Raw genomic sequence first — 26,057 nt, 5'->3', positions numbered from 1 at the left:
ACAATTTAGAAATGTGCCGGTTATTTTTAATCTTTTGGAGTTTTCTATTTATCTTTTTGATACTGGTTAGTGGACTAAATTGTGGTCAGAAACCATGGATCTCTATTATCCAACACCAATATTCACGTTTTGAGATCAGCTTAAAGCTGTACCTACTGGTCAGAACTGTTGGGTATATGGTAAAGAAAAACAACCACCACAGCAATTCAGTGTCCTGTTACACTGACTGCACCAAATGTACAGTCTCAACAGGCTGCTTAATATTCTGACAGAATACTTTTTAGGTTTGCCTATCTATTTACCAAGAGAGATACAATGGTGTAAAAGTGACAAAGTTTAGAATTTTTTTTTAATCTAAGAAGTATAAAAGTAAACATTCATCATTGTAACTTCCTATCTCTATTCTCAATGACAATACTTGCTTTTAATATATCTGCTGTAATTTTTCTTTTGATTAGAACTATTCTTTTACCCATACTTCTATTTCAATGTTACCCTACCTTGTGTATATTTATACGTACATATATCTTTTATAAATAATAGAAAACCGAATTAAAAATTATTGGTATGGTTTTTGATGTAAAATGTCCCAACAAAAGCTCACATGCTGGGCTGGGAAGGTGGCTCAGTGGAAGAGTCCTTGTATTGCATGCATGAGGCCTTGGGTTTGATTACTCAGCACCACATAAGAAGGAAAAGCCAGAAGTGGTGCTATGGCTCAAGTGGTAGAGTGCTAGCCTTGAGCTGAAAAGTTCAGGCATCACAACCAACAACAACAACAAAAAGCTCACATGCTGAAGGCTTGTTCTCCAATGAAAGTGTTCTGACCTGGAAGCTTCAGGAGGTGACTGTATCAAGAAGATCTGATCTCATCAGTGGATTAATCTATTCAGAGCTTAATTAGCTAGTAGGAGGCTATCAGATAAAGTAGGTCACTAGGGGCTTTTCCTACAAGGGTATATCTATCTCCAGCCCCTTCCTCTTCCTGCTTCCTGGCCTCCATGTGGGGAACAGCTTAGCTCCACCAACATGTTCCTTACCATGAAGTCCTGCCTCAGTACAGGCTGAGAAACAATGAGGCCAAGATCTGCACTGAAACTTCTGCAATTAAAGCCAAAATAAATCCTTCTTTGTTTTTGGTGGTCGTGAGGGTTGAACTCTGGGCTTGGGCATGTCCCTACGCTCCTCAGCTCAAGGCAAGCACTCTACCACTTAAACCAGTGCCACTTCCAGTTTTCTGGTGGTTAATTGTAGGTAAGAGTCTCACAGACTTTCCTGCCCAGGCTGGCTTTGAATAGCAATCCTCAGATCTCAGCCTCCTGTGTAGCTAGGATTAGAGGCATGAGCCACCAACACCCAGCAAATCTTTCTTGTTTTTTTTTGGGTCTGGTCACGGGGCTTGAACTCTGGGCCTGGGGGCTGTCCCTCAGCTCTTCAGCTCAAGGCTAGTGCTCTACCACTTGAGCCACAGCACCACTTCCGGCTTTTTTCTTTTTGCTTATGTGGTGCTGAGGAATCGAACCCAGGACCTCATGCATGCAAGGCAAGCGCTCTACCACTGAGCCACCTTCCCAGCCCCAAATCTTTCTTGTTTTAAGTTGACTTTTCTTGGATACTTTATGATAGTAATAGAAAGCTGCATAACACACTTATGATAGAAATAGTTAATGATATATTTAGATTTATTTTTGGAACTTATATTGTTCTTTTTATCCAAATTTATTCTCATATTGTCTTCTTTGGATGTGAAGAGCTTATTCACTATGTTCTTCTCCTTTCTACTATGTCAATTATACTCTATTCTTCCTTGTTTAATTAAAAATTTTATTATGTAAATTTACCTTATTGGAGTCTATTAGTGATTACATATTTCATTCCCCCCATTAACAATACAAAGTGCATAAAAACCACAATGAAATATAAGCGTGTGCCTCCTAATTTATAAACCAGTATTACATATTTTTGTTCTACATGGTCAGTGTTTAGACTGATCACATTTACACTGTGTTCAATATATCTTCTACATCTCATACTGTCCCTTTGCCAAAATTATGTTCTGCTTTCAAGTACATCTTTAGAACTCCTTTTAGCACTGGACTGACTGTTGATAGCAAATTCTGTTGGTCTTCCAAGTTTTCCTAAAATATATCTGTATTTCTCCCTCATTTCTCTCTCTCTTGGAAACCAATCTAATGGTCTCTACAATTCTCAGATAGGAATAACTCCTTGAGCATGCTGAAGGGTGCTTGGTAAGACTACGCAGTCCATGATAATGTGGAAAATGAGTCTGCAATCAATTTCAATGATTAATTTTTAAACTAGAATAAAACAAGTTTATTTTAGAAATGGTAGGACAAAGGTACAAGAACATCTGCGTTCTTGAAAACATGTGAATGTTATCATACCTCTATTACAGTTAAAAAAAAAAGGAAGACAGAAATAACCCAGAATACTAAAAATGGAAATAACCAACTTACCATGCTGCTTAGATTTCTTTTTCTTTTTCTTCTTCTTTTTCTGTTTTGGTTTGTAGTGATCTTTGTCTCGCTTCTCTTTTCTTTCCTTATCCTTTTCTTTCCTCTTTCCTAAGAGATAAAAGTGAATACTTCAATAATCATGAGAGACTCTGAATTGTTCCTATATGGTTAGCCTAAAGCACATTCATGTTTTCATCAGCTATTCCAGTCACCTGCCCGGAGTGGATGGATTCAATTAAAGTGTTCCTGTCAGAGTCTGGAACTCCTGCTTAGCTTACTGGACTATAAGAGGGGATCTTCATTAGCAGTGTTGAGATATCCCAACTCCTGACACCTTAAAGTTAACACAGACAGTAGTTAAAACCTTTATATGAGCTACAGACTAAATTTCCTGATATGTGGCATGAAGATAAACCCCATGTTTTAAAAAGACCTCACTAAAAAAAGCATTTGCATATGTAATCTAATAAAATTATTCAATTATTATAAAAAATCTGAATTTTTCTCTGAAAAAAATCAATTAAATCAATCCATAAATAACTCCTTTCATATTTAAATTTTTTCTTCTTTGTACATGAAAACTAAAAACATATAGGGAAAAAATACTTATTTCATGATATACTATTTTGCCCCAAAATGTAAAAGCATTCTTTACCCAACCACATATACATAAAAGAATAAGTAGATTATACAAAGTATTCTAGAACATTATATTTAAATTTAAATCATAACATATACTCTAGTAATTCCAGCCCATAGTGGTTAAGCCCACAATTTGTCAACCATATTTAGCCAACTTTCAGTGACCCAAACTTCAGTTAACTAAGCTAAAGCATATTTAAGACTCATGCAGTATTACATGCCTCTATTCATTATACCAGAAGAGAGAAATCTTAGGGGAAAAAAATCAGTAACTTTTTAAATAAAGAAAACTGAACACCTAAAAATCAATCATTCTAATTTCTAATGTATTATCCATTTGGTAAATCTCAACAATATTAAATGAAAGCTTGTTTTTAAATAGCCATCCACAATTTTAAGTAAAAATTTTCAGAAACCTGAGTTTTTTTTAAAGACCAGAGATTTCCTTGAAAACAAAGCACATATATAACTACAAGATATGCACTAAAGAACTATTGTTATCTGGAGCCAAGTTACACTGATAAGGATGGAAGCAGATGATTACGAACAGTATAAGGAGCCCTAGCAGGGAAGGGAGAGAAAGACTCTGCCCTCCATCTCTGTTAATCTTTTGCTTAAAGATTACATTCTGTCCATACCAAATGCAGTTGAGCTTTTTTCTTCCAATTTCACTTTTTTTTCTGGTTTTGATATTCCTGTAGGTTGGAGGGGAAAAATAAATGTTCAATTAGAAAGATAAAATATGGCACAATGTTTTAAATTACATTAGCCTCAACTAATAACAAAGAATTGAGATTTCTTCAGAAAATTGATAAACTGCAAGTGATTTCTGTTGTTTTGGACTATATAGATTCTAATCCTGGCCCCACAATTTACTAGCAACATGGCCTTAAGTAGTCTCTGTACTTCAGTATCCTTAAGTATAAAATACAAGTAAGAGTATTTAGCTCTGTGTTATAAGGGTTATCTGAGGTAAAATAGGTAAACTTCTCAGGCTCGTTTCTGGTACTGATACCATTTACATTCTTTTTTTTGTAGTGGAGCCATAATCTAAGACTATACCAGTATACAAATAGCATAAACATGGGTCTAACCAAAACAAAGTTTAAGATAAAGGCCTAGGCTGTCAGTGAAGGTCTATTGCAATACCATAGTCTTTGGCAATCCAGAAGATGAAGTTCATTTGAATTATGAGACTAGATTTTTACTTCTGCTTCTGTTACACTTTTAACATGAATACTTTTCTAAACATTGAAATTAAATATTAAAATTTTATATTAAAGTATTGAAACTTCCTACTCAAGAATACTGGTTTTCAAAAACATAAAAAAATTTTAAGGACCTATTTAAGCTCTTGTTGCCTAAATCCAACTAATACCTTTGAATTCTATCATAACTTATTGTTAGGTAAGGATAAGAGCCAAAACAGAATTATTTTCTTAATGATTTTTATCTATATCAGTGTAAAATACAAAAATATGTATGTGTAAATATATATATATACATATATATATATATATCATGACAGTTATTACATAGTAATTTAAACTACCTTTTTATAAATATTGTAGCTCACTAACCACCTAACTAAATGACATAGATGCTCTCAACCATACTATTCAACTCATACTCAACATGATCTATGGCATGGGTGAAGCCTAGAAAAATTCTATTGTGCATGTAAAACACAATTTGTATATGGCTTTATTATCACCATTTACTAAGACTTATTTTAAAAATCATTCTACATCATCAGTATCAAAATTCTAGCATTTCATTTCGTTCAAACATCACATATATAATTTAAACATAAAAACAAAAATACCACTCAAATCAAATGTCAAAAGGCTCTAGTAAGTTTCATATTAATAATTACATTGATAACCAGCTTAGTCAAATCAGAAAAACTGAAAAGGGATATAAGAACAAACAGAATACAATTAAAATTTCATTGTTAGCATGACAACTGAATATATGCATCATTTCTTTCTGTCTATTAATTACTGATAATTAAATTGAAAAATTTATGGACTTAAAAATGAAGAGCTTATATTCAAACAGTGATAAGTGTGCTTTCTAAACAGTTTCTTGCAGCAGAAGTAAGCTCAAAAGTACGACTTGACAGTAACTTTTCCTTCTTAGGCTCCTCTTCTCTGGAGCACTGGATCTCTAAGGTAAAAGTGGAAGAATTGTGAATCTTGGAATCCCTTAAGAAGGGTCAAGTGCCACAGAAAATCAAGGTGAGTTATTTCAGACAGTGGTATGTGACTACCTTGGATACATGAAGGCTAAATACTACAATGGCTACAGGGCCACTACTGTAGAGCACAGATGATACAACAGAATAGATACAGTCATTCTGGGTACTTGTAATAGAGTAAACCACAGAGGTCATTTGGCCCAGATTTTTCCATTATATAGGTGGTCAAACCTAAAAAGCAAAAGAAGGATTTGACACTGACATTTGGGGTTTGACAATTGACAAGAGGTTGTGAATACTTCACCCAAGAATATAAAAATAAATATTAAGACAGGCAAAACAGGCAGGACTTCTAGACTGTCACAAACAGAAAACCAAAATGGACTTATAGAATTGAATGAAAGAACATATTTGGTTTGATAAGAATTCACTATTGTTCTTACTTTACTATGTGCTAGAAATATAAAGTATAACTATTTCAATAATATATATGATTATGATATTTAAACTAAATTTTACCAAGAAGACATTTTCTTCAAATAACTATTATGTAGCAATCTAACAGAGAAGCAAAAAGAGTAGAGTGATTGAAGCTAATGTTATAAAAAGATAGAGATCTCTGATTACTCTTGCTAACATCCAACTTCAAACTTAGAAATGTAGAGTGAATTCTCAAACTCTTCCAGAGTACTAAATGTCTCCGTTTCTTTTGGCTAGAAAGAGACAATCCCAGCCACTCCCCATGTAAATCTCAATTCTGAAGAAGCTGTGAACATTTGGTGAGAGGGTGGAGGTACATTACAGAATCTCGTATTGCAATTTCATTTTGAGTAATTCTGGAAAGTAAATTGAAAAAGATAGTAAAACCTTAAAAACACTTTTAAATAGTAAGCGTGTTGTTAACATGAGAAACTGAAATAGAAATGAATGCAATTTTAAAACTAGCCACAGTTAAGTCAACTAGAGCTTTCTGGTCATGCTTTTCCGTCCTACTACCTCAACTAACCACTGCCAGTGCTCATGCCTGTAATCCTAGCTACTCAAGAAGATGATATCTGAGAGTCTTGGTTCAAAGACAGCTTGGTAGGAAAAGTCTGTGAGACTCTTATCTCCAATTAATTACCAAAAAGCCAGAAGTAGAGCTGTGGCTCAAAGTAGTATAGCACTACCGTTGAGCACAAAATCTCAGGAATAGTGGCCAGTCCCTATATTCAAGCCCCAATACTAGTATCCCCACAAAAACAAAAAGTATTACATGAACTAATCAATAATATGGACTTATGGACTCTTAAAGAGGATTCCTTAAGAATATCCAACTATCTTAACAATTATGACAAATTATATAATATTTGTTTATTTATATCTACATTTCATTTAAGAACTTACTGAAGAAGTAATTTTGAATAAGAAAAAACTTAGTGAATGCCATCTAAAACTAAATTTAATTTGCCCAAAATTTAGTGGCCTGCTAATTTCTAAGGATATTTGAAAATTGTAAATGAAAACTTAATAATTCTACCACATGTAGTTTTTATCTTTGGAATAAACAGACTTCATCAGAAGTATGACTGATTATATAATACACCAAAATTTAGAGCACCAAAGTGGCCTGAGACATCACTTACTAAAATCTTCTAATTATATAGATGGAAAGTTGAGATTCAAGGAAGCAGATTAGCATTTTTGCTGAAAGAAGGTAAGAGAGTACATGGGTGATCCTTTCCATGGTCATCAACTCTCTCCTGCCAATCTGGTTAAATAATCCAAAGCACCTTTCTCTGTCTTAGCCCTCCTGAGAGCACATTATTTTCTCCCTTTGCACCCAAGAAAACTCTGTACTTCTATGGGATATATACATCTTGTATTAAAAGTTACTTATATTTATATTTCAGCTACAAATTTTGTGTTCCTTCTAGATTTTAAGTTTTCTGGGGGCAGATCATATACCTTGACATATTGTGATCTTTACTTCAAGACAGAATTTTAACAATCAACAGATATATGTGGGCCTGAAGATACAAACAATGTCTCTTTGTTCTTTAATTTTTTTAAAGTCGACTTTTTAGGAAATTTCATCTACTTTGCATTCCCAGATATTAACTTTCCTGAGATACTGTCTCTATTTCAAAGTAGCTGGAACAAGTTCTGGTAAATAATGCTTTATCTAGAAGTTTTAAAATTGAATAGTAGTAAAGATTACTTTTATAATTAAAATTAATATCAACCAAACAAATGCACATGTACATGTGCCCATACACATATATAAAGTGGAAGCAAAAATACATAAAATCTGTTTTTTCTGACTCCAGATATAAGATGTAAGAAGCAAACAGAAGTAAAAAAAAAGTACTACAAAACAACACAGACGATGTAAAAGTCAAAGTAAGAAAGTTTTGATGGATATTGCATTGAATTTGTAGATAGTTTTAGCAGTGTTGCCATTTTCATGATGTTAATCCTTCTAGTCCAGGAGCATAGAAAGTTTTGCCATTTCCTTAAATCTGCTTTAATTTCTTTTTTCAGATTTATTAAGTTTTCATTAATAGAAGTCCTTCACATCTTTGATTAAGTTAATTTCTAGTGGTTCATTTAATTTTATTTTTTGAGGCTATTACAAATGGAGTTGCTCTCCTCATTTCAGTCTCGATCTTTAAATCAAAACAACATTGAGATGTCACCTCACCCCCAGTTAGTATAGCCTCTATCAAGAAAACTAACAATAGGAAGTGGCGCTGTAGCTCAAGTGGTAGAGCGCTCGCCTTGAGTTGAAGAGCTGAGGGACAACGCCCAGGCCTAGAGTTCAAGCCCCACAACTGACAAAAAAAAAAAAAAAAAAAAAAACTATATAATTGGGGCTGGGAAGGTGGCTCAGTGGTAGAGTGCTTGCCTTGCATGCCTGAGGCCCTGGGTTCAATTCCTCAGCACCACATAAGGAAAAAGAAAAAAGCCGGAAGTGGTGCTGTGGCTCAAGTGGTAGAGCACTAGCCTTGAGCTGAAGAGCTGAGGGACAGCGCCCAGGCCCAGAGTACAGGCCTCACGACTGGACCCAAAAAAAAAAAAAAAAAAAAAAAAGAAAGCTAACAATAACAGAAGCTGGTGGGGATGTGGCCAAAAGGGAATGCTACTATACTGCTGGTGGGAATGTAATCTTGTTCAATCACTCTGGAAAGCAGTATGGAGGTTCCTCACAAGACTACACATAGTTTCCCTATTGTAAGGTATGTTAAATAGGTAGGTTTCATTAGTTAGCCAATGAAGAGAACACCAGGCCATATTCAGGCAGGAAAAGAAGTTTATTTACCGAACTGCTGCCCCCCCCCCCCCCAACCTCTGCCCTACATGGTGGAGAGGCTTGGCCAGGTGGAGAGAGCCCCAGGCCAGGGCTTATCTAGGCCAGGGATGGGAAAGGTGTGGGGGGGGGGGGGGAGAGGGGGGGAAGGTGTGCCCACACTGGATCCAAATGTGACCTCAAGGCCTGGGACCTTCCTAAGGTCAAATGGGAGGCATGACCAGGATGTGACCTAGCAGGAGAGGTGATTGCTTCCAGGTATTCCAGTTACCTAGGTAATACAATGGACGGAAACTTTGCCAACAGGTAGGGAGGTACAAGGCCTGCATGGCCCAGGGCAGACTTTACACCTATGACCCAGCAATTCCACTTCTGCACATTTATCCAATAGACCACAAATAAAACCACATTAAAGCTACCAGAACAACCATATTCACTGCAGCATTGTCTACCATAGCCAAGACATGGAATGAACCCAGATGTTCCTCCGTTGACAAATGGATCAAAAAAATGTGGTATATATACATAATGGAATTCTATACTTCCATCAGAAAGAATAATATTGCACCATTTGTAAGGAAGTGGAAAGACTTGGAAAAAATTACATTAGCTGAAGTAAACCAGACCCAAAGAAACACGGGTTACATGGTTTCCATCATTTGTGGTAATTAGAATGTATCTATAAATCTACAAGTTAACACAATGGATAGTAAAAGTCAAAAAATTAAACTTGGACATGATAAATTACACAGGACTCTAAACATTCACACAGTTAGAACAAAGGAAGATATTCTTAGGAGATGATCACAAAGGCTCAATAGCTATATGCATATGATCATATAAAATGATGTTTATCAAAATGAATTCCAAGAAATGGAAACGAAGAGTTGTTATTTTGTTTGTTGTTTTTCTCTCCTCTGTGGCTGTTTTTTATTTCTGTACATTTTATCTTGTTTATCTGTTTTGGGGAGAATGAAGGGGAACACAAAAATAGTGTAACAAAGGGTGAAAAAATGAAGTAGATACTATGTTGAAAATGAACTATACAACTTGTGGGGGAGGAGTTCAGGAGGGAAAAACAGAGAAAACAAGGGAAGAGGTGACATTATTCAAAAAGAAATGTACTCATTACTTGATTTATGTAACTGTAACCCCTCTATCCTTTACCTTTACAAAAAAAAAAAGCAAATCACTTAGAATTTCAATATAAGTGAAATAGACTAACTTTTAATTTTTTTAAGTGTCTAATTATATATGACAAAAAAAAGCCAGGTACCTACACAGGCTCATCCTGTACTTCTATCTACTTGTAAGGTTAAGATTATAAAGACTACAGTCCCAGATTAGCAAGAGAGAAAGGTCCTCAAGACTCTGACTCCACAGATGGAAGCTGATCTTGATGGCCCTTGTTTATAATCTCAGCAACTACAGCAAGCCTCAAGTAGAAGATCACAGCTCAGGTGGGACACTTGGGTGAAAAGACAAATCCAATCCTAAAATAACCAGTGAAAAAAAGGGCTGGAAACATGACTTAAAAAGTAAATCATTAGCCAAGCAAGTATAAAGCCCTGAACTAGTACCATTAAAATCTAGTACCATTTGCTGGCAAAATTGGTTAACTACTTGTAGAAAACTAAAGCTAGATACTTATATATCACCCTGCACCAGAATCAACTCCAAATGGATCAAAGACCTCGAAGTCAAAGCAGACACTCTGAAAACATTACAGGACGGAATAGGAGAAACCCTAGGTCTCATTGGCTCAGGCCGAAATTTTCTGAATAGAGACCTGGAAACACAACAAATCAAAGAAAGGTTGGACAAATGGGATTACATGAAGTTGCAGAGCTTCTGCATGGCAAAGGACATAGCTAGCAAGATCAATAGAAAGCCCACGGATTGAGAGAAGATCTTCACTAGCCATACAGCAGACAAGGGTCTCATATCTAAAATATACTTGGAACTCAAAAAATTAAATTCCCCAACAACAAATCCTCAAAGAAACAACTGCCCAATAAATGAGTGGGCTAAAGACTTAAAGAGAAACTTCTCTGAAGAAGAAAGAAGGACGGCCAATAGACACATGAAGAAATGCTCAGCATCCCTAGCCATAAAAGAAATGCAAATCAAAACAACATTGAGATACCACTCCAGTTAGAAGGGCAAAAATCAAGAACTCTAACAACAACAGATGCTGGAGGGGATGTGGACAGAAGGGAACCTTACTTCATTGTTGGTGGGAATGTAAACTTGTTCAACCACTTTGGAAAGTAGTATGGAGGTTCCTCAAAAGACTCCACATAGAGCTCCCCTATGACCCAGCAATCCCACTTTTGGGCATTTACCCAAATGTTTACAAACAAAACCACACTAAAGCTACCAGCACAACTATGTTTATTGCAGCATTATTTACCATAGCTAAGATATGGAACCAATCCAGATGCCCCTCAGTAGATGAATGGATCAAGAAAATGTGGTATATATACACAATGGAATTCTATGCCTCCATCAGAAAGAATGACATTGCCCCATTTGTTAGGAAATGGAAAGACTTGGAAAAAATTATATTAAGTGAAGCAAGCCAGGCCCAAAGAAACATAGGTCCCATGGTTTCCCTTATTTGCAATATCTAGTATATGTATGAGTCAAGCGGAAAAGGTCAGATAATGTGATGTTAGGAAAATGAACCCTTAGATATGTATTTTAATGTTTTTTTCTTTCATGCATTTGTTTCTAATGCATTTATAAGATTATCTCTTTGTTGCTTTGTATGTCCCTCCCCCACAGTATAACCCCTGCTTTCACTATATTTGATATCAGTGTAACTTGTGGAGGAGATGGGGAAAAACAAGTCGTTTAAGGATACAGGTGGACCTGTTGCAACAATGAGAAGTACAAGTTGTCATGTCGAAAACGAGCTTTACAGCATTGGTGGGGGGGGGGAGGATTGGGTGGGGGGTGGAGGGGGAGGCTGGGAAGGGATGTGAAGGGTAAACAAAGGAGGAGGCTGCAATGCTTGATAAGAAATGTACGCATTATCCTGCCCATGTAATTGTAACCCCTCTGTACAGTATGTTCACAAAAATAAAAAAAAAAAATCTAGTACCATTAAAAGACAAGATGTAAACTCCATTATCTTCCTCTCAAAAGTAAAAAGATTAAGAAGTCATAGAATCAAACTGAAAATCTCCTTCCTCCTATTATGATAAATGTAAGCTCCTCCCTTACTTCTACCTTTCACTTTCCTAGGAAACTGCTTTACTACTTTTATTTTCAAATAGTCACTGTTAATATCTGAAAAGGCAAAGACTTTATTTAGTAAGTTTCCTCTACCTTAGTATGTTTCAATCCATTATGAATAAGAACCACCTCCCCCAAAAGATAGCCAATCACCTCTCTACAAATATGCTAGAAAGTTTTGGAGGAAAAGCTAAACTCTTTTTCGAAGCAAAATCTTCTGGATCAATTTGATTTTGAAATAGGGATACAGGTGGACCCATTGCAACAATGAGATGTACAAGACGTTATGTCAAAAAAAGAACTTTACAACTTTGTGGGGGGAGGGATGGGAAGGTAGGGGAAACAAAGGAGGAGGCAACAATGCTTAATAAGAAATGTACTCATTACCTTGCTCATGTAATTGTAACCCCTGTGTACAGTATTTTCACAATAAAAAAACTTATTAATTAAAAAAAATCTCCTGGATCAAAGATATCCATACCCAATCACTACTTCATCTTTTGAGCATATTATGATTGAGCTGACATCTCTTAGTTGTAACAAGGCTATTTAAATTGAGCTGTATTTCAGTCATATTACTATTTTAAGGACAATATAAATATGTTCACATACATACCTAAAACTAATTTTCCTAATGGATATGCATCATTATGACCATAAATATTTTATATACTTAGCACCATATCAAACATAAGACTTAAAAAACTGAGTAAGATCTTTATCAGAAAAAAATCTCAAAAGTAATTAACCAGTCTTGTGGAGGAAGGGGGAAATAGAATTAATTTCTCCAATAAAGTACAAGGTTTAAAAAATTAAGTGAAAGGTAATGGATCAATTCAAGAAAGTACAAGAAATGTTTCAAAACTGATCAATTTTCAGATGTCAACATTTTCTTTTTGTTAAGCAATATAAGTAAATTCTATCCTGTATAAAACAACTTTGAGCTCCACAGATAAAATGGAATTATAAGTAGCTTTATGTAACAGTATGGCATCTTTACTATGAAAAGAGGAATGAGAAATTGAAAGCAGTAAACTATAGTATATTTCTTAAGTTTTATCTTTTTTTCAATATATACCATGACTACAAATAACAACCCTTTATCCTACTCTTTAAAGGTTGCTAAATATAATTATTAATAATACAACTGGCTGCTTTATTTTCTCCATTTCAGAACTTATTCAATTCAGATCCTTTTATCCAGCCAATATTAAAAGAATACTCCAAGATATGGAAACAAGAGGTTTATCTTTGTTGCTGGTATTTTAAATGTATTATGTGAAGTTACTTCTTTTTTTCTTTCATTCTTTTTTCCCTATGGTATATCCCCTATTGTCACTGTATTTGATTTTGGTACCCTGAGTATTGTATATATGTTTATCTGAATTAGGGAAGGGAAGGGTAACAACAAAATAGTGAGACAAAGGACAAAGGTCAAACCAATGCAACAGTGATACTCACAGGACAGTATGTTGGAAATGAACTTTACAGCTTGGGAGGGATGATGAGGGGAAGGAAAAGTGGGAGAAAAACAAGGGAGGGGGTAACAATGTTCAACACGAAATGTACTTACTATCTTATATACGTAACTGTAAACGCTCTGTACATAACCTTGACAATAAAATTAAATTAAAAAATAGAATACTTAAATTATATGGTATGAATTGCCATTCTGTCAGTTTTAAAAAACTTCGAATACTGCATCCTGATACAAAAATAAATAAATAAATAAGAACAAGCCAGGCATTGGTGGCTCACACTTAAAATGTTAGCTACTCTGGAGGCTGAAATCTGAGGATCACAATTCAAAGCCAGAGGACAGGAAAGTCCATGAGACTCTTAACTCCAAGTAACCACCATAAGCTGGAAGTGGAGGTATGCCTCAAATGGTAGAGTGCTAGACTTGAATGAAAAAGCTCAGTACCCATGATTTGAGTTCAGGCACTAGGACTGGTGTGCACATGTACACACACACACACATGCACACACTCACATACACACACAAACAGCACCCCCAAAATGTGTTAAGTATGTGAAGTCCTTATAACTTTGCAATTAATGATATTCCATTAGGCGACTCTCTCTAAAATATGGGGTTACATTAAATACAGGTATATACTTACATCTAAGTGCTTTCTAATTAAATGATTTAATTTTGAAACCTAATAATTGACCATATTAAGAATTCTGACTTCAAAAGAATTTCTATAATTATGTTTATTGCCAATAATTTCTATTTAGTAGAAATAAGCATGTAAGGAGGAAGAGAGAAATATACAGTGTATACACAGTGGCACAGTAGATCCAGGGAATAAGGAAAATGGTAGTAAAAAATACCTTTCAAAAAGACAGGCAGACTCTATCATCTATAAATATTACCAAGAAAGTATTTATGAACAGGATTACATATGAATTCCAGTTCAGTTACACATTCGTGTACACCCAGCATCTACAAACAAACTCAGAATGAGATCCCTTACCTGCTGCTGCTGGAGCTCCTTTGCCATCAGTTACTGCTTTGGAAGAAAGATTTGCAAGCATCTGTGGATCTTCCTTTTCTGCCCTGGAACATTCATTACGGAAAGAGGAATCTGGTGCTGTAACTTCTGAACCACAACTTAAATCAAGAGGGAGACATGGTCCTAGCTTCTCAAGTGGCACACGTGTAGCATCAGGCACTACACAAAATAAAGAAGTTAAGTTAAGTTAAGCAGTGCCTGGCACAAAGAAGGTGCTTGATAAATACTTATAGAATAAGGGAACTGCTTTTAAGTCCAAATGATTTTACAGAGAAAAAGCAGAAATTTCTTAATATTCAAATAATTGCTATTTTAAGGTTTTTTTTTCTTTATCTTCCTTTATCTTTGTTTCTGTAGGAAATCAATATACATTACCCTCTGGTAGTGAAGACTCTGGCTGATTCTGAGAACTGATAGAGAATACTTTCCCATCAGTGGCTGGAGAGGGAGAAGAAAACTTTTCTACAGAATCATCAGGCATGGGTGTGGTGGCTAAGCGCTGAGATCTTCTTCTCCGCTCACTATGTTTGCAAGGTCTAGGGGGATTCACAGGCTGTGAAGGACCTAGAAAAAGATCTTGAATGTTCACGAAGCAGATACATACCAGGAGCATCTTATAATATTTAAGGAGATAAATGAGAAAATGACTCAAATTCTGTCCTCTGATGATGTTTTAAGATATCCACCAGGAATGACATGTTCCAAGTTAACTAAAGGTAAAAATTGTGCCCTATTCAAAGAGTTAATCAAAAATTCAAAAAATCTAAACCTACCATGACTAAAAGAAAATAACATGGAACATTAATTTCAAGTAGGTCCCCCAAGTGACTATATTCCATCCTCTATTTGTACATTATTGTGCAAACTGCCATTTTTCCTTTAGTAAAAAAAATTATAAACCTAGACACTAAGTTAAGAAAGCAGGGACATAGGTGACAAAAATTTTACATACACTCTAGTTAGTCCTTTGCTTTACTTGCCAATGTAAAACTAATGTAAATAGTTTTACATCCCATGCTCATCCCCCCAAATCGATTCTTTATAAATATTATTTCTAGGCCTGATTCATTAAAAAAATTGAACACAAACAAATTATAATGTACTTACTGTGGGCCAAAATAAGATTTTAAAAGAATAAAATATTTGATACTATTCTTGCCTTTATATGTTTTTTTATTTGCTTTTTAAACAACTTGTTATTTAAACACCTGCTAATAATGTAATACAAATGTTTGGAAATCTGAATTTTTTCAACTTTGAGATTTCTTCTACTTGCCATATAAACCTATTTGTTTATAACAGGCAGGATTACATAGGCCAGTGCACTCTTCTTCATTTATAAGAAGAAACAGAATGAGTCTAAAGGAGTTGATGCTTCAAATATTCAAGAGTATGTCACAACAATCAAAATGAAAAAGACAGGATGATTATGGGGAATAAATGAAAGAATACATTGCAACTTTTATGTCATTATGGTTATAATACCAAGATAGAAAACAACTTCAAAATAAAGTGCTTATCAATGTCATGTGACATTCTTGTTACTATTGACATTATTTTATATAAATGTCATAAGGAAGTCCATGAGATTTTAATTCCTTTCTATTCCATTCACTCAAAGTAACAACATAAAAGCAAACAAAATTTCTAATCAAAAATCGAAAAATATGCCTTGGTAGCAGATATGACAACCAAATGGAAGAGTTAGCATATTTGATAGTCTTTTAAATGCCAACATCTTTATTTTGGAGATACATCATAACATGTATAAAGATGTGTCATAATTTACTGATGTTACTAATGAATGTGTTGTTGCACATTGAGGAAAAAAATGTCATTTACTTAGTGACTTTCCAGATAACTGCTGCGTGTCTCCAACTTGGAATACTGGTGTTTGTGTGTATGTGTGTGTGTTCACAGAGATAGAGATATATAGACATATATAGATACATCTCTATATCTCTATCTATGTACACATATACATCCAAATATATACTGAAATGTTGAAAAGGGATTTTTAAGACTAGGTTTACACTTGAAAGATTAGTATTGGCACGGTAAAACCTTTAAAATATAACCACAAAAGTATTATCCTTTCATGAAGTATTGGATCTAATTTAAGTCTATATTGTAAATACTACAAGGAAATAAAGTGAACTGCAGAGGGTTAGTCAATGAGAATAATGATTATGTAATCATTGGAATAGTGTTAAAAAGCTAAGTGCAAATATCTACCCCAGGCCTTTCTATCTCTTGGGTTTTAGGGGGATTTGTTTGTTTATTGTTTTTTGTAATGAATCAGGCCTCTCATTAAGCTTGCATTATTACTTGAGAAGTCCAACTACACTGGAATTTGTGATATTGAATGATAAGGTTTCTCTACCAGCTAATTTCTCAACAAATAAATCAGTAAGAAATATCTATGATTCTTGTCCCTGAAGTAGCTTTAAGCCTCCTCTACATATTCTCTTAAATTTGAATTTTCAAAAAGCAACTTCATAAAAATACAATATAACTACAATCAAAGTTTTTAATGTATCTTATAGAATAAGTAACTATTTTTTAAAAATCTGTGCTCACTAGTTTTATTTATCACTGAAGAAGAAAGCTGAGATACAAGCGGCAAATCCTCGACTTGTATTAATTCTGGGGAAAGTGGTGATTTAGGGGATTTTATACACCCAGAAGAATCTCCAGATTCATGTTTGCATTTCTTGCTGCGAGCCTTCCCTGAAGACAAAGTTGAGGATAACAGTGCAGGTTTCTGAGTGTTGGCAGAACTGCTAATGTCAGCTTCATTTTTTTTCTGACTTTGAGGTTTAGGTGAAATCGCCTGAATGAATAATAAAAAATTGATATTTTTATTTTGGTTTCTTCATTTTTGTTCTTGTATTCTATTTGATTGTTAAGTAACTTTAGTACCCAAAAACATTGTTAAGCAACATATAACATTTCTATTACAAATGAAAAACCAAAAGAACCCCACAAATTATTAACTAAAAAATTGAAAAGGCTGTCTTTAAAGGGATACTGTCAACTTTCAGTTTAAATTTTTCATCATGTTCTCAGAACATAAAAAAATTGTCTTACTGGACAAATATTTTTAGTATGTAATTGAAATATACTTCTTTTGGAAGCACAATTGCAAAAACACTGATTATAGTTTGCAAAGAACACTGATTAAAGCATTTTCATGCGTTAGAACACTAGAGAAATATATTAAACTTTTGATTTTAGAGATGATTTATAATCTCAAATTGAATGTGAAGGTGTAAGCAGACAGTTTCTCTTTAAAGAAAGGTTTCAACAGGAAAAAACAATGACCAAATTAATGAAACATTATCTTTAACTCATTTTAGTGCTGAAAGCTGGCGTTTCATAAGCATAATGCATCATGAAATCAGAGCCACCAGCAATAGAGTTAAAAGACTAAAAAACAATACAAAACAAGCAACAACAGAAAAACTAAAAAAAACAAAACCAAAGAGATAAAGTGTAAGTTAAAACATCGGATTTTAAAACAAAATACGTCGCATTCTTAGATGAGAGATTTTTACCTTCTTCCTGCCAACTGATACTTTCAAAAAAAAATTAGAACTTTTGTCAGTTCTTTCATATAGAATATTTTCATTTGCTTGCCAGTAAAATTCCCTATATGTAAAAATATGTGTGAATGTATCTACTATTAAAAAACAACAGAAATAGTCACATAGGATTGTTTGAAAGCTATCATGTAGGAAAGTCTAGATTGTATTTCTGTGATATATGTATTTGAGAACAAACCATGATATACATTTCCAAAAATCTATACTATGATAAGCCACTGTAAAGAGTCAAATGGCCAAAACTATGAACAACATAGCTGTCCCCAAGAAACCTTTTCCTTCTATATGTTTTGAGGAATGACTAAACTGTCTATAATCTTCTAGAATATAGAAAAACATCGTTGAGGTAAAATTAATAGTTCTGTTCCCAATAAAGATCCTCACATTTTGGTAGAGATAAAAAGTGCATATTTGGTATTGAGTAGGACTCCAGTAAATGCTGTACAGATGCAGGCTGGACATACCATTTATAAAAGGCCTGGGTCAGGTGTCCCCTGTGTTTCTCACTTTTTCTATTCTTGAATTTACTCATTATACATGTGCATAAGAGGGATTTGTCATTTGAAAAGTACTCTATAAGTGCAAAGTATTCCTAAGCTATCATAAAAGGTGTTGCCAGAAAAGTAATTAGAGCCATTACGTGTAAATAAACAATTTTATTGTTCATCTTCACATAAGTGAAAGACATCACTACAGCATCCATTACTCTTGAGTTACAAAGTTATAAAACAAAATTTTAAAACTTAAATTAGTATCTTGATAAGGTGCTTAACTTCTAAACAAGGACAAATTAACACTTTAAAAACTTACTGAATTATTATGCATCAAATGCAAGTTTTATCCAAAAGTAAATATAACATGACATTTCCCTAATACAATAATCTATAATTAATAATCTGAGAATGGGGTTCAAGACCACAGAGTTTGATCTTGTAAAAATTATAAGTAAAATAAATCCATTAGCACAGTTAACTTTTGGCTATAGGCCTGTTATCAATCTATGTCAAGAGTGACATTTTAACTCATTAGAGCAACAGAAATTAGTGACAATCAATGCTTCTCCTTTAGGTCTATTGTTGATAACAACTGAGATGTAATTAACTTGTTTTTTTTTTAACTCTGAAGTAGGGCTAACATATAGCATAAAAATTAAGAGTTTAGTTACAAAACATTTTCACATTGAAACCAACCTGAATAACAAAAACTGAGGGAACACAGTAGGATGTTCCGTAAAATTTTAAATAGTTTACAAAGTTTTCATGAATGATTATTGGTCTCTGTTACAAAACTGGCAAGGACTCTCAAAAACTCTTAATTATGCAAATACAAATAACCAAATTGCTTGACTTTCCTTTCTTTTTCTAACTCAATTTCTCTGAAGTAGGTATTAGTCTCTATACTAGCTTCCATACGTAATAACCACATTTGCCTTACAGGATTGTGTGTAATAAAATATTGACATTGTAATGAATTTTCCAGAAACATTTTATTACCCAAGTCCCTGATATATTCATTTTGAGAATACTGTGACAGCAGTGAAAGTACAAAATATTTTTATATCTGGGACACTGAATATGATAATATACAGTAAAAAAGTGATTTAAATTTGGCTGGTATACTGACAAATGGGAAAAATATTTAACTGATTGATGATCACAGAAAATCCAAAGATATGAGTCATCAACTGACAACTGATTTAATACAAAATAACGGAAGCATCAAACCAATGTACTGTTATTAAATCAGGCCAAAAGTAACACTGAAAACCTCAATACAGTATCATTTAAATTTGGACTATTCTTTAAAATACATAAAGAGAAGAGCAAAAAATACCCATTTTAAAGTCTTCTTTATTAGGCTACTAATAAAGAAAATTAAAATACAAAAAGGAGATATTAAAACTACATTAAGGCTCAGATTTTAAAACAGGAGAACCAAGGAAATCCAGTTATGGCTATTACTGTATTCTTATAGTCTTACAGTGTCTAAGAAGTGAAGCCCTTAGAGAATGTAAAAGCATGCAGTTTGTTATGTACAGGTATTAGGGGAATCCGAAGGTAGCCAAGGCAAAACCTAGCAACTGCAAACCTTCATTTTTAAATTCCTCTATTAGGTGGTTTAAGACAGACCCTTTATAGTATTTTAAACTCTCTTTTTATTGTAGTTATTAAAATATACATCCTAGCAAAAATGTATGGCTCATTGATCAATTCATAAAACACATAGTCAAACAACACCAATTGTTACAATATAAAAGAAACTTCTTACAAAAGAAGCTTTATTCAATGCCAAAAAACCCTGCTTTAAATCACAAATGAAAAGTATTTGTGTAAGGGTCTTTTTGTAAGCTAGTTTAAAGGTGTCCAGCTGGAAGCTTATACCCTGGGATGCCTGTCTCCAGGCTTTCAAATTTTAGAGACAAAGACTTTAATGCCAGTCTATTGAAAATAAATGCTAATGAAATCTATAGCTTATCTGGATACCATGGAGAAGGCAGCTAAAAATATACCATCCATGAATAAGCATCCTACAGCCATATCTGATTTAAAGGGCAATTTCAATTACATGGATACTACAGTTCGGTGATCATTCCAGTGGGAAGGAACCTTGAATAAATCAAATGCTACCATTTCATACCTGCTCCAGCATTGGAGCTGTTTCATTGTAGTCTTCTTTTTTTTCAGCACCATCCACCCCAACAGCTTTGGATGCCAACAAACCTTGAGAAAAATTGTACAGAAATGCCTTATTAGAAAAAAAATTGATCTCATCCTAATTAATGTCTCAATAATTTTAGCAGTTGTGCTCACCCAGTTAATATGTAAGAAACAACTATAAATGCTTACTTTTCAAAAATACCAATACCCTTAATACATTAAGGGACTAAATCAAAATTTATGTGTATGTGTATGAAATACTACATTTTAAGATTTTTAAACACACAGTCCATGACAATTTTAAATCTCATGGCTTCTAAGTTCAAATCAAGATCACTACTGTTTACAAAGTAAGTTAGTTTTGTGGTATCATTAGCTCAAACATTATCCCAGTTTTAAATTTCATTTATATTCTTTAATCCTAAGCCTTATATGTTTACGTTTAGTATTTTCAAAAAAAAAATCCAAGAATATGAATGGATTCATTTTATGTATGAATTCTGCTTAGAATATTTTAATTATAACTTCATTCTAGATGATGATGTTCAAATTTTTATTCCCAACTTTATAAGTCATAATATTTCCTTTAAAATAGTTACAATTTCCCATATCATCAAAACTCTGCTCTAATAAATTAATAGTATTTTTGTAGCTAAAAATTTTTGCTCAGTCTGTACTTCCAATGAAACCAGGTTTATATTTATATAATAACAATTATTTATTTTTGTTATGGCCACTTATAAAGGGTAACCAAAAAAATCATCTGGCCATGTAAAACCTTTGCACAAGAGAAAGCATATTTAAAAACTAATAACAACTTAAGAATAAGCTTACTACAGCATTTTTATACCACCTTTATAGCTAAAGATATCTACAACATTACTGCCTAGGAGAAAAAAAGGCTCTCATGAATAATACACAACATAGAGCTACAACAGGCTATGTGTCTTGCCTTTTATAACTACGCCAAATATATTAAGTCATCTAGATGGGAATACACATATCAAAACCATACTCTCAAGAGTAGTACTGGGGCCAAATGTTGCATTAGGCAAAAGATACTTTTGCTGTACTGGAAAGTTCAATACTTAGGGTTCCTGTTTTAACAACAGACAGAAATGAGTTTGATACATCACTGTCTGGTATTAGACCTGGAAATAGGCTCAGACTGAGATAACAGTCTACATATTCTGTTCCTGTCCCATATCCCATAAAATGCACATTTAAATGGGAAAATGGTATTCAAACTTTAGTTTTGTTTTTTCCAATATCAGAGTGTGAACTAAGGGCCTCGAACACTCCCTCGATTTTTTTTTTGCTTACAGCTGGTTGCTCTACCACTTGAACCATGCTTCCAGTCCAGTATTTTGCTGTTTAATCGGAGATAAGAATCTCACAGACTTTTCCACCCAGGTTGGCTTCCAACTGTGATCCTTTAGGTCTCAGCCTCCTGAGTAAATAAGGATTACAGGCGTGAGCCACTGGCACCTGGCTAAAACAAGTGTATAAAACATTTTAAATAATAAATTCAAACATAATTATGTTTTACAGGAGCAAAAAACGATGCTGCATAGGATATTTAATATTTAAAAGCACATTCACTCACTAAGTTTTTCTTGTCCAGCTAATTTTCTAAAATTTAAAAGTAGAGAAAGAGAGAAGGAAGGAAGGAGGGGAGGGGAGGGGAGGGGAGAGGAAAGGGGATAGGAAGGTTAAGGAAGGGTAGGGAAGAGAAGGTTAGGGAAGGGAAGGGGATAGAGGGAGAGAAAATAGACCATTAGAGATGAAGTCCATCTTTTCTAAGGAATTGAGTTTTGGTTATATTTCTAAGGGCTATTAGAACAGGAAATACATTTGCTATTCAATACACTAATTATATCTTCGGTACTATTTCTACAGGTGGTATACTTTTTAACATTGATCAACAAATTTAATGAAACATAACCTGCAAATTTAAAAAGTGTTGCAAGATTTAAAACCAAATGATTCATCCATAACCTGTAAATTTCATTAAAACATTACAGAGCCATCTTTTAATTCGTTAAAAGCTATCCCAATTTAATAGTTTAGGAAGGAAAATTATACCTTTGTAATGTACTCACAAGAAAGTAATAGGAAACTTAAGAAAAACTATATAAAATTAAATTATAAAAAGCATGAATGATAAGATTTCATGTTTTATATTCATTACAATTTAAGAGTTATAAATTGTAAGAACCAAAAGGGAAACTTCAGAAAACACTACTTAAAATTAAATTTTTATAAAGCATGACAAATTTTATATGCTTTATATCTGTAATAACTTAAACTTATCAAGCATAAGCGACAAAAGGGGACAAACAATAAAAACATGCACTTGAAGAGAGAACTCTATTTCTGCTGTAAAAGGCAGCCCAAAATCTGTTAAGTTGGTACCATTTTAAGAAGAAATGTAATATCCACAGTAAATGAGAAGTAATGAAAACAAATAAAATTTTAATTTTGTTAGTAAATACTTGCTAATTATCAGCAAATTACTACAGGCCTTCTTCTAGATTTCCTTCCTAATATATATTGTACAATTGTAAGAAATGAAACACTGAGTAAGAGTTCTAACACCTACCCATAAGCAAAGTCACAGCTTCAGAGCAGTCTATTTCATTATAAAATGTGCAATCTTACTCTTTTTGACAACAGAAATAGAGGCCAGAGCTTATCGTAATAGAAAAAGGAGCACTCAAATCTACAGGTTAAATTGTTGGTCTACTTTTCATGCATGTATTTTAACACAAAATCCTTTTGCTGGGATCAAGATCAAGTATCCTTGATATTAGTGTCAACAACATATTCCCAGTCAATTTAAATCATGGTAATTCAAAAAAAATATTTTTTTGTCGCTCATGGGGCTTGAACACTGGGCCTGAACGCTGTCTCTCAGCTCTTCAGCTCAAGTATAGTGCTCTACCACTTGAGCCACTGCATCACTTCTGGTTTTTTGAATGGTTAATTGGAGTAAGAGTCTCACAGACTTTCCTGCCTGGGCTGGCTTTGAATCATGATCCTCAGATCTCGGCTTCCTGAGTAGCTAGGATTACAAGGCGTAAGCCACCAGTGTCCAGCTTCACAAATTTTTTAAAAAACATCTTTAATTGATGGAAGTGGAACTGTGGTTCAAGCGGTAGAAAGCTTGCCTTGAGCTGAAGAGTACAGGGACAGTGCTCAAGCCCAGAGTTCAAGCCCCATGATGGACAAAAAATAAAAGTAATAATAATAAAATATATATCTATATCTTTAACTGAATAAACTCCTGGAACTTCCAGGAGTGCCTAGAAACAATTAGAACTAATCATTGTAATAATTATTCTCTTCTCTTCCACCCTATAAACAATTTTGGATCTACTAAAACTCAGTTTACCTGCAACTTTGTTCTAAAGTTATAGACTAACTGATTATCTTTGTAAAAATGTGGATTTTAAGGCAATATGTAAATAACAATAAGCAGTAAAGAATATTTAAGTAGTCACTGGAATAACACGTGTTATGCAAATACCTTTCCAACTTCTATGTATTTGAAAACACTGGCATTATTCTGTACAGATATCAGGTTTAGAATTGTTGTAGTATATGTTTATGGGGAAGGGAGAGAGTGAATAAATACAAAATAAAACATATCCAGTGATCATCTACCTAACTTCAGCTGGAAGTAATTTAAATATTAAGTGAAATAGAGAAAGTGTGTCAGAGCAAGCTACTTGTAATTTTAGCCACATTATTTCCAGAAGGAAAGGGACAAAAAGACACACATAGGTAAGATTGCAAATATTAAAATATACTACAGTGCTGACAAAAATAGCTATTTTATATTATTTTTCATGGGCACAAGTTAAATTTCTTGAACAGAAGCCCAGGTTTCAACTATTGAGGACAATCGTACAGTATCTATTGTCCTTTTGCATGTCATATTTGTAATCTGAAATAAAAAGTGCAGGAGACACAAACTACTAAAAGAAGTATCACACATTTAGATCTTCTGAGTAAGTAAAGGTAAAAGACCATCATGGCTTTACATTCATAATCTTATGCTCTCTTCTTGCTGCCAAATCATCACATTTGAGATACCCAAGGGCAAGTGAAGAGAAAGTCCTTCCACACAAGGCACATAGTGTTGCTAAGTAACTTAGGATTGTTAAGTTGATGCACAGGGAAAAATGGAGTTTTTCCCTACTACTGCCTCTCCAAGAACATGCATGCAGAGACAAATGCACCACTATAGCCTCAGCTGTTTTCATCTTCTTTTTTTTTTTTTACTTCTTTTAATGTTGAGCTTGGACCTCCCAGGAAAGCATGTAGAAGAAGGCATGAGAATATACTGACTATGACTGAAATCAGGTTATATGATTAAAAGAAAAACCACGATGAAGAAGGGGCAGATGTATTATGACAGTATCACCTCCATCTTCCTCCATCTTGAATTCTTCAATAGTTTTCTTTATTAATCTTTGTGTAATATTCCTCTTTTGCCCTGCACGTAGCAATGGGGTTCACATTTTAAGTCAAAACTGAAGTCTCAGGTTATGATCAGAACAATTATTTTAAAAATATCTTGTTTTTTCTCAAAGGCTAACAGTTTATAAAAAAGATTTAATAGTGAAAAGATTTGAAATACTTATCTTGGATTAAATATATCACTTTCAGAGAAAGGCATGAAAATAATGTAGGCAAATGGAAGAGACCAAATAGTTTCAGCTTATGAAAGAAATGACGATCAGATAAACACTACAAGATGAGTGGCTCTAATACCCTCAGCTCCAGGGTCATCTTCTGGTTGACTTCCTCTTTCAGTAAATGGTCAAACCTTGTAATTATGTTTATTCCTACATCTGACAATGAAACTAAACTTCAAAGTATTTAAATAAATGGCAACAGAGGTTTAGATAGCTTTATTAGACCAATACACTAAAAGGCATTTGTCCTTAAAAAAGAATATAGAATGGAATAATTAGAATACTCAAAGTGCACTTTAACAAATACTCAAAATATTAAAATTTGTTCACAATTTGTTTTAAACATTATTCTGAATAGGATCTAGAAGCAACAGGAAATGATATGATCTGCTCTAAGTCTAATACTTCAATCCCTTCTTGTGTAACGTGCTAGGCCTGTCCATATTTTCAATCATCCCACCATTGCTACACCCTTCATTACAAGAAGGCATAGGGGAAAAAAAAGAAAAAAAAAGAAGGTACAGAGAAATATGCCCCAAATCTAGAGTATAATCTAAAGATAATGGTAGAAGAATGATAATAATGATAAACTACAGAAGTATTTTAGTAGAAATTAAGTGACTCAGGAACTAAATTTAACTCAGATATCTACCTTTTTAAACCATTTCCTCTCAAGTAGTTTCCATATTTAAGTAAGCCTGGTTAATAAGAATGTTCAAATAAAA

At 33.8% G+C, this 26,057-nt stretch overlaps 1 protein-coding gene across 5 annotated transcripts in view; it reads right to left on the bottom strand.

The window, feature by feature from the left end:
* Positions 1 to 26,057, bottom strand: part of Phf20l1 (PHD finger protein 20 like 1) — a 99,792-nt gene that overhangs the window by 28,620 nt on the left and 45,115 nt on the right. For 4 of the 5 annotated variants that reach the window (XM_042699998.1, XM_042699997.1, XM_042699995.1 and 1 more), the window contains 6 exons: positions 20,610 to 20,692; positions 16,948 to 17,200; positions 14,743 to 14,931; positions 14,329 to 14,526; positions 3,758 to 3,814; positions 2,478 to 2,585 (listed from right to left, as the gene is read on the bottom strand). In XM_042699998.1, the coding sequence (XP_042555932.1) occupies positions 2,478 to 2,585; positions 3,758 to 3,814; positions 14,329 to 14,526; positions 14,743 to 14,931; positions 16,948 to 17,200; positions 20,610 to 20,692 (888 nt within the window). Of the gene's footprint in view, positions 1 to 2,477; positions 2,586 to 3,757; positions 3,815 to 14,328; positions 14,527 to 14,742; positions 14,932 to 16,947; positions 17,201 to 18,613; positions 20,693 to 26,057 lie in introns of those variants that run through there. The other variant, XM_042700000.1, reaches the window with a different exon arrangement.

The sequence above is a fragment of the Dipodomys spectabilis genome, unplaced genomic scaffold, assembly GCF_019054845.1.
Source record: "Dipodomys spectabilis isolate Male_0828 unplaced genomic scaffold, ASM1905484v1 ptg000264l, whole genome shotgun sequence".
NCBI lineage: Eukaryota > Metazoa > Chordata > Mammalia > Rodentia > Heteromyidae > Dipodomys > Dipodomys spectabilis.
Note: the sequence above shows the minus strand (reverse complement) of the source record. Positions and strands in the feature narration are given on the sequence as shown.